The 10,829-nt window shown below is 36.1% G+C and overlaps 1 protein-coding gene across 1 annotated transcript; it reads left to right on the forward strand.

Annotated features, from left to right (window-relative positions):
* The first annotated feature begins 369 nt into the window (after window positions 1-369).
* LOC147605090 (auxin-responsive protein SAUR72-like) lies at window positions 370-1,185 on the forward strand. Its single transcript, XM_086794281.1, has 2 exons — window positions 370-729; window positions 1,108-1,185. Exons 1-2 carry the CDS (start codon window positions 370-372, stop codon window positions 1,183-1,185), a joined length of 438 nt encoding a protein of 145 aa, XP_086650407.1.
* Window positions 1,186-10,829: the final 9,644 nt, after the last annotated feature.

The raw sequence follows: 10,829 nt of genomic DNA on the forward strand, positions 1-10,829 counted from the left end.
GCTGGTAAATACTAAAGTCCCCCTCACCTACCACCAGACACCAAGATCATGGGCATCGCGCACGCACCAAGCTCGCCTCCTTCGTCTCCTTCTCCGCCAGCTTCTTCCTGCGCCCTTCTCCTCTGCTCATCCCCCTCAAGGCTCCTGTCGCAGCTGCCCTTACTGTTCCCTCGCATTATACCGTCCTCCTACCATCCAAATTCACTCCTATTTAGCAACCCCCAACCATCTCCTTCTCCTCCCTGATCACCATCTCCGCACGCCTTTCCGTGCTCGACCTGCTTCTTCTTCCATCGCTGCTCCCTCCCATTGCTTCATTATACCCTCTTCCCATGCAATTGCACCCTTCATTCCATCCTCATTAGCACCATGCAACTATCCAACCTCTTCCAGAAAATCTCCCACCGTCACAAGCTTTCCACCCCTACCCCCGATTTCAAAAAGCTTCAAACATTAGATCACCTTGAAGATCGCATTAAGAGCTCCTCCCCTAGGCCTTCTTCAACCACAACTAGAGTACCTCGAGGTTATCTCCCTCTCTGTGTTGGAGATGAAGGAAAGCGGTACCTTATCAAAGCCAAGCACCTCAATAACCCCGTCTTTTTAGAGCTGTTAGAGCTCTCAGCTCAAGAGTATGGCTACTCTCATACAGGGGTTTTGAGAATAGTGTGTGATGCAGAGGTCTTTGAGAGAGTTCTGGCCACCACCACAAGCTCTAGGGGAGGGAGGGTACTCTTTAATTCTAGTTAGAGATGAGTTAATAGTAGTTGCTTTGTGATTTATTTCACTACTACACTCGGGTCTGGTTTTCTGAAAAACATATAAGAGCCCCCCTACATTTCACATCAACTTGTACATTTGCCATGATCCCAAGCCAAAAATGGCACGTTTGTAAACCAGTTGTAGATGAGTTTCTAGCGTTATTGTACTAAAGTTTGCACCTTAATCTATGTGCACCTCCTAAGCACGCTCCTGACTTCTTCCTCAATTGTTTTTTTTTTTTTGAAGAGGGCCTTGATGTTTCACACTTGTGACTTCTTAATTAATTGGTTTGCTTGTGAGTTTTGAAGTATTTTTGTTGGCTTATTGCGTTGTGTAAACAATTAGAAACTAGATTTGTCACGGCAGGAACAAATTAACTTGCAGCAAGCCGCATCAAACATGAATTGGAGCAATATTTCCTAAATTACTAACTCTAAGACGAAGATAGTAAGGTAATTTTACCTTTGCCCTTTATAAAAAATGCCTGGCTTTACCAACCAACATCTAATGATATATCATAATTCGTTTGGTTCACCTTTTTCGTAATACTAGTATTGGAAGCTTTACTTACTTGAGTAGATTTGAAAGAGACACCAACTCTTGTAAGGTTTTTATTGAACATTGTTTGCCCCTTCTTTATATTGGCTCTTAGTAAAAGTTTAGAGTCATTAGGTTAGTTTTGGACTCAAATGCATGGAATTTTTGGACTCAAATGGGCCTTGTGTTAAGCTTCATGATTTTCTTTCATGATAAGGGCAACCAACTATTTTCATTGTTAGAGCATAAACGAGCATTGTGATACACATCATAGCAAACTCATAGGCTCTTAAACAAGTTGAAAACATGAGATGGGGGGAAGGAAATATGAGATTACAAAAGAAGTTGTAAAATCAAAGTAAATTGTATGCCAAAAAAAATATATTTATTGTAGGACCCGCCTTAAAGTGCTATTGGACCTCTTAAAGGTGGTTGAGCCGCCACCTACCCCTTCATAAAGTCATTTTTTTCCCTTGTCTAAAATTTTTCCTTTAAAACCAGTGTTCATAGAAAACTTGCAAGCCCTTACAACGCACTTGCAAAATTCATGTCCTCACTTGTAACTTTTATTTCAATTTTAAAGATCGACAAAATTTTAAGTATTTTAGTGGAAAAACTTGTAAATATTGAAGAAAAACTTGTAAAGTTTAAAATTGCCAGTTTTAAGATCTGAGAAGAAAAATATTCTCCGTGAACATTGTCTAAAACTAGCGCTTCATAAAATAAAAAAATTTCCTTGTCTAGAAGTTAGGATTTATTTCATAAACCTCATAAACTCTCATTGTAGATGAGGTAAGGTGGAAAAACACTTATGGGGAGTTTATTGAATTGCATAGTTTTTTTCTTTGTGTGAAAAAAACCCGAATTCATGAAGTCTCACACGTTCAAGTGTTTTTTTGTGTGTGTGAAAAACTGAATGAAGTCTCACATGTTTGAATTGCATAGTTTTTTTGTGTGTGAAAAAACCGAATGAAGTCTCACATGTTTTTTTTTGTATAACAAGCTTAAATTAAGCAAAGGAAAAATATTTAAAAGCCATGAAAGATTATAGGAAGAAGAAATATGATATAAGACCAACTCAAAAAGATAGAGACTATGTGTGTGTGTGTGTGTGTGTGTGTGTGTGTGTTTTTAACTTACTGGCCCTTTGAACTTGACATACACCTTTGGACTGATATAAAGTTTGCTATACTTAAATGATTGAGTTTAGATTGATGATAACTCATACCAATTTTAAGCATGATAGCATCATTTAGTATGCAAAAGTTCAATGGAGTGTTGATGTTGAGCCAAGAACTTTCTTTAGGAGTATACTTTAAAGGGGAGGGACTATACATGCCACCATTCCAAAAACAAAGTAAGCTAGTATTAAATTTGATTGAAGGCATGAGTCACCACCTCTACTTGCATGTTATGAACGCCACAACTTAATATTCTAAAGGCTAGTTCCAAGAGCAAAAAAAAAACTAATCCCTTTTGAGAAAATCCCTTGTGGAGACAACTAACGATCTCTTGCACAAACCCGCTCTTCCTAAAGAAAAGAAACCCATAGATTACAAAACACACACACACACACACACACACACAAAGAATCAACCATGTTTGAAGTTATAACTAAGCACTAAGAAAAAAGATTTTTCTTATTTCGCTTTCAAACGATATGATCATAGGAGATATGTGGCCCATCTATGAGCTGAATGTTTTTTGAAATGCTTTTTATTTGCGACAAGTGACCCATGAATGAAGAATAGTTACCAACATCACTTGCTTGTGAGTCAAATAAGCATGAGTGTTCTAGGCTTGAGCCTAGCATAGTTTTGGAGAAATTATAATATATATATGTTTTCCTTATAATGGAAGATAACACTACAAGAGATGGGGAGCATAGCCACACAGCATAGTTGCGTCGTGAATATGAGAGAGAGTAGAGAGAGGGAACCCAGGCAAGTGCACAAGATGTGTAGTTCTAATGCATGGCTATGCACAAGGCTATAATAGTCATATGCAGCTATAGCCTTGTTCATAGTCGTGCGTGGCTATAGCCTCATGCATAGTCGCACGTATAGTTGGGTACTGGGAAAAATATCCAGACATTCCAAAAGAGCATTCTAGAGATCTCACAATATCCCAATATCACAAAAGAAGAAGCACAAAATGTAATCCCAAATATCACAAAAGAAGACACACAAAATGTAATGTAATACAATCAAATATGGACTAAATCAAGACAGTCGCTGGCAAATTGAGAAATTGGATAATGAATTAGGGTGAACTTGGCCCAACATCCGTTGCACCTTCCATAAAATCCATACATGCTAATTGGTCTATCTCAAGATCCATATGTCCCATTTGAAGATCAATAAAAAGATCTATCCCACTCATAATGGACTCAACATCATCATCATCATCATCATCATTATGCTTGGATTCAATTCCCTTCCTCATCATCTTGGATAGGGACACCTTCATCTTGATTAGTTGGTGGTATCTCGTGTTCTTCAACTACCCTCTACATGTTCATTTTCGACTGCCACTTCATCCATGAGCTCTTCAACATCCCTATCTTGAAAACTACTCTTTGAATGAGGAGCGACTTGTATGACATACCACCATTTCTTGTCATTTTTATCCATGTGAAACACAACCTAAACACATCGAGTGTAGATTAAACATGCATAAGGATGATATAATAAAAGCTTAAGGTTAGAATTTACTTGTTCACAATGGTGAGGTAGCACAAACGTGTCTCTCTCTATTTGCCAAAATTTTTTGGAATCGATTACCATAAATCCATTTGGATGCCTTTTCACAGTTACTTGAGCACCTCCACACACCACATCCTTGAACCACTTCACATCTAATATAAAAATTTGGAATGTCATGAATCCAACCTTTAGGATGTTTTGAATCATGCCAACCTTGCTCAAAGTTTGGCATAACTCCACAATCTTGGGTATTTCTCTTGTATCTATATGTTGAGTGTAAAAATGCATTCCTTTGGACCACACGGCATTGTATACCTTATACTACCGCCAACACCAAATGAAATATATTTATGATAATAAATAACCATATCATAAGATTCTACTTGAATAAAAAAAGAAAAAGTAGAGACACACTTACATGAGGCTCACATTCTCTTACGTACTCCCATTCTTCTTCTGTCTCACCATCTCTCCATGTTCTTCGACCTCCATATCTTCATACAGCCAATCAATGGTACAACCTTTTGGAAGTGATGCAAGCTCTGGAGGGAATGGTAGCCTCTCGAATGCATCCTAAATTCTCTTCTCTACTCTGCTCTTCATACCTTGCCACCCACCTCTTCATAACTTCTCTATTAAGAATACAAAATGTATTCACCTCTTCAACATTGATGTGTCCATTCTCCTTGCTCTTCCTTTACCTTGTGGTACGTGGGACACCATGTTCTCATTATCCTCATTACTCTATAATTGTGACATTATAGGATCCATTTGAGAGATATACTATGAAATGTGGACACACTCTTCTTGCACTAACCAATCCTCTAACATTCTTCCTTTTGGCCTAGCTCTTTGACTAACAAAATCCTTCAAGGTCTTTATGAAACACTCAAGGAAGAGAATCTACTGAGCATGCATAACACTGCACACCGACACTTCATCTATAAAGTGTACCACCACAAGATGTAATTGACTAGTGAGGATAGTTCTTGGGAGGTTTTTCTCAATCATGCACACTACCTCCACTGCAATTACTTGGACTACATTGATAGCGGTGGATGGATGCGTCTCCTTGGGACTTATGTACCTAAGATAGATTTGAGTCCATTTAATTAGCATAACTAATCTACAACAATAAAATAAAGGTATGTTAGAATTTGAATTTTTCATACCTCACCACCACTTCCCCCATTTTGTAGATGGCCTTGCACACTTTTTGATCTCCATACCCACCACAGATGCATATGGGAAGAATGAACTATGTAGCATAAAACATTGTAATCAATATTATGTAATTATAATGCAAGACCATCATGAAGCTTTTGTAAGCATTGAAAATACATGTAGCATCTTGTGTCAATCATGCATTTCTAGACCATACAATTGAGTTTCTCCTTTCTTCTTTGTTTTTATAAATACCCTCTTGAACAAATGCATGACACCCATAGGGGTAGGAAAGCATGTAATTTGATCCTTCACTCTCTTCTCCTCATTATTTGATAAGATCCAAGGTGCTTTAGATAAAATTAACTTCCCATTCTCTTGAACTATTGGCCAAGTTGTGGGGATCAGGTATTCAATTAGTCTCAAGTCCTCCCAAACCGCTAAAGAATCTCTCTTACTAATTATGTGATCCTAAATATCCGATGCTACATTTTTAATGATGTACATTGGATTTAGAAGATGATTAATGCATGCTCTATGTGAGCATATAGATCATGAATAGAGCTTAAAGCTTAACGCATTATTATTAATACATTAAGATTAATACTAACAACATTAAGTTTTATAGATGTGGCCATCATGGGGATCACCAAAAGGATCAAGATCTCATATATGAAGCAGCATCCTCTAATACATCTCCCATACTTGTAGATGACCCGATTTACATAGTGTTTTTGAGGCACATGGGGCTTGTTGAAACCAGCTAAACTCTAGGTACCGGGTTGAGCAATTGAGTTGCACGGGCTTACCTCTCGCCTTCTATGTGCCAGACACTTCAGATATCCCGTAGTCACCCATTTCCATGCATCCCACCGCCTTCCCTTTTCCTCTGTCTTCCACTTTTCCTACCCTTCACTCTTCCACTTTCCCTACTCCTCACCCTCCACAACTCTCTCCTAGTGCTCAATGCTCTCATGTCCCCTCCAGACAGTAGACCTCGATCACATCCACGGTGCCATGTCCCTAGCATGCGGCATCCTCACACGACACCACTCAGGTGGTTATAGCTTGAGGGTTTCTTAGAGCCATTGGTGATCTAGTAGTGGCGGCCGGGTGCAACAGATGCTTTGGGGGAGATGAATAGTCATCTTCACCTATGGTGACAAACAATGTGCCCAGGGATGATATTCTTTACTATACTCTTAATGAGAAGAGAGGACCTTTTATGGACAAAAATGAGTGGAGAGTTTATTATACAATCTATGGACAAGATGGGGTGGTCAAGACGCGGAAGAGAGTTTATTATACCTTTTGTCAATTAGTCAACCAGGCCTATAAAGATGTCTTCAAACCATGGGGAGAGAAGAAGGATAGAGATTTCATATATGTGGTGTAGTGCATGTATAAGCGGTTCCCAAACCCACCACACATGCATTTTTTTGATGAGTGGTGAGAAATGGCATAATAAAGATACTCAATAATAGGAGGTCTCATGCAAGAAGGTGTGCGAGAGATGGTTCACAAATACCCTCCAATTGCACAATTATGGAGGGAAAGAAAGCAAAGAAAGAAGTTGGGGAGGATACTCAATACCCTTAGCAAAAGCTACAGAGGTACAATAAGTATGGCTCCGGAGGAAAGGCAACTTGGCTTGCATGATTTGTAAGTTTCTTCTTTGCCATGCATCACTAAGTTTAGTTCATTTGTCCTCATGAATTTCATATCTCATGCACGTTGTAATTTTTTGTAGGAAAGGGTAATAGGTCATGCCCCAATGGCTCCGGAGAAAAGGTATTGCAAGCATCACAAAACAAAGCCAAGACTTGGAAGTGGCTCAAACAAGAGAGAGTGGTCACTGATGTAGATATCCAATGAGCTCAGGGAAACTTTGCGAGTAGTTAAACTTGAATTTTAATTATCACCCAAGTGTCTCAATTATTATGTTGTTTTCTTATGGCTAATTTTTTTGCATTGTTTCATTATTTAATGCAAGAAGATGATGCTAAAAGTGGTGATGATGAAGGTGGTGGTGCACATGGTGAAGATGTAGGCAGGGAGAATCTTGATGAAGATGAAGATGATGAATTAATTCACTTAGTTTTTTTTGTTATCTTCATCTTTTGTCATTTTTGGACATAATCAACTTATGTAATTTGCAATATAATAGTTTTGTTATAATGCCCATGACATTGTATTGTAATTGTTCTTTGTATTTATATATAATGTATGTTTTAAGTGATTAAGTGTTTTAAAAAATGTGATTAATTTGTGTTTAAAAATGTGATTTAAAAAACAAGGATAGAATGGGGGAGGGACACGGGGACACATCTCTCCCCCACTCTATCTCCATTTTGTTTTGCAGACAGTCCATGGCTATAATAGCATACAGCTATAGCATTTCACGGCTATATACATTGTTATTAGTGCGGCTATATAAGTTGTTATTACTGTAACTATAGCAGTGCATGGCTATACACGATATTATTAGTGCGGCCATAGGCATGGTTATGTATGTGGCTATAACCGTGTATCCCTAGCCACACATATAGCCGCGTGAAGTTTTTTCCATAAATGGATTGATCTTTTATGGTCGCACGGTTCTAAATGTAGCTATTCTCTCCATGTGTTGTAGTGTAAAAAGACTTACACTTGTAATGGAAAATAAAAAGGCTTACACTTGTAAAGGCATGAGCTAAACAAGCAAGTAGTAACCTAAGGTATTTTCCAATACAAATATGTTAAGTCGTTTAATGTAGCAAACAATTAAACAATCTTCTTAAAGTAGCGAAATGATTATGCTATATATTGATCATTAAAGAAAATACTAACTTTAAGATGTAGACTAGATTTAAAAGATTAAAACTAGTAGGTTAAATTTGGCAATATGTAGTTGAAGCTAGAGAAAGAACTTGTACACATAAACGCCTTATCAAGGGCTAGATATGCTTAAATGATTGTGATACTAGTATGGCATTGTGTATGCAAGAAGGGGCATGTTTAGCACGGAGCTGGTCTATCAGCGTAGACATTAATGCGGTGTGAGCTTCAACAAGAAGGGTAGGGAAAGCTTGCAGAATTTCTATAAGTGAGTATAGCGGAACAACTTAGGCCAATTTATAGTAAATATGAGCAGCTTGCCACAGTTCCTTGTGCTAGGGAATGAAGCAATAGAGCAATCAGTTGCGCCAACATTAGGTTGATTGCCATATTTGTGGTTACATAACCGTGTAAGGTTCACTAGTTTGTATGCATCATATATAAGGTAGTAAGGTGCATATTGTGAGGTAGTGTATATTGTGAGGTCATTCTTTGTGGTTTCTGAGTTGTACCGAGCTACATAACAATGCAAATACAAGGTAATGTAACTACACAATTGGTTAAAAGATACATTTGAGATCTTAACCTGTAAAAGATTATTAGATTATTATAATCTTTTTATTCACATACCCCCAAAACATATTCATGACATAAATAATGTCATTAATCTCAATCAATGTTGCAAGATTTAGATACATTCTTGGGAGGGTAGTATTAAGATATACTTTTGCTTAAAGAAAACTATCATACTATCATTTTACATTTTATCATACGAGATACAACACGCTACATGATTATGGCCATACATTGTCAAGATTAAAAGTTTGATGTAAGATATTGATGATCTCTTGAAATGTGTGGTTCTTAAAAAACACTTTACATACATCATATTTAGTAAATGTAGTGTAATATACATGATATACAATGTAGTATATATGTATTATACATGTTATACCATTCTGTGGTAGTTTACATTATTATAGCCATTTTGTTTAAAATATTCATACGTCTTCATAACCATTTTGTTTAAAATATTCATACGTCTTCATGAAATAAATATTGACGATGTGAGTTAAAATTGCAAGATATAGATAAAATACTCTTGGGGAAGATATTTTGACTCTTAAAGTAGATAAATGAAAAATATCATCTCATTCTAAATGAAAAATATCATATCAATGGGGAAGATATTTCGACCCTTAAAGTAGATAAATGAAAAATATCATCTCATTGTAAATGAAAAATATCATCTCATTGTACTAATATATACAATTATATAAGATCAATGCATTAATTATCAAGATTTGGAACTTTTTGTAAAATAAAGAGGATCTTTTGAAAATGATATAAGATTTAAAAAGCATCGTGTTATATATATACATGATATGATTGCATGCACTATTATATACATGGCATAGCAATATGTGATACTTGTATAATTATAATATTTAAATTCACAAATGTCAAAAAGCATGAAAAAATATGGATAAACTTAACATACGAGTCAATGTTTTAAGATATGGATAAACTTGAAGAAAGGATAGTGTTAAGAAACATTGTTTACTGTTGGACCCTTAAAGGAGTTAAAAAAACTATCCTTTCATTGTACTATACAATATTATAAGATTATTTTGTACATTGTCAAGATTGTAATTTTAAGTTATTGTTGTTCTCTTGAAATATGTGGCATTTAAAAACACCCTTACATATATTATGCTCAATTAATTCAATGTCATATAAATTATATATTACATGTGATGTAATATTCATAATATATTACATGAAATATAACATAAATATAATATACATGATATAGCAACATGTGATAGTTTATAATATCAAAATCCTTATATTCAAAATCACCATATATATATAATATACCAAATGATAGAAACATGTGATAGGTATCAAAACCCTTTTATTCAAACATCACCATATATCTTTACAAACTAAATATTGACATGCAAGTTAATGTTCTAGAATATACATGAAGTATTGTAGAACATATTCATATACTAAATATTGACATGTGATTTAATGTTGTAGAATATACATGAAGTCTTGTAAAAGATAGTATTGAGAAACTTTTTTACTTTTTTAACCCTTAAAGGAGACCATGAAAAATATCCCACAATGCCACAATTATGTAGCAATGAGGATGATAAGAGGACGATGTCGCATGTACCACAAGGCAAAGGAAGATCTAAGAGAATGGATAGAATAATGATAAACAAGATGAATACATTATGCATTCTCAATAGTGAAGTTATGGAGAGGTTTTTGGCAAAGTATGAAGAGGTAAGAGGGATTAGAAATAAGGAGAGAAGAGTATTTAGGACGCGTTCAAGGTGCCACCGAACCTTGCATCATTTCTAAAAGATTATAGCATGCGCACTTCTTGCACAAACCACCCCTCTGCTATTCTTCCTTCTCGCCAATCTCTTTGCTTAACAAAATCCTTCAAGGTCCTCACAAACCACTCAAAAATCAATTGAGCATGTACACCATTGAACATGTATAATTGATCTGCTAAGTGTACTACAAGATGTAATTGACTAGTGAGTAAAGATCTTTGGAAGTTCTCAATCATACATATTACCTCCATCACCATTACTCGAGTGGCCTCAAGAGTGGACGGATGTATCTACTAGCTTGGAGCTTATGTATCTAAGATGGATATGACTCAATTTAACTAGCACAACCAACCTTCTGAACTAACATAACAACAAAAGAAAACCATGTTCAAATTTTTCTTGCCCAAAATTGATCATCCCACCACCCCCATTCTGTATATGGTCTTGCTCTCTTTTTAATTTCCACACCCACTAATGCATATGGGAAGAA

This window comes from Cibotium barometz, chromosome 60 (assembly GCF_041138505.1).
Source record: "Cibotium barometz isolate CiBa-2024 chromosome 60, ASM4113850v1, whole genome shotgun sequence".
NCBI classification, from domain to species: domain Eukaryota; kingdom Viridiplantae; phylum Streptophyta; class Polypodiopsida; order Cyatheales; family Cibotiaceae; genus Cibotium; species Cibotium barometz.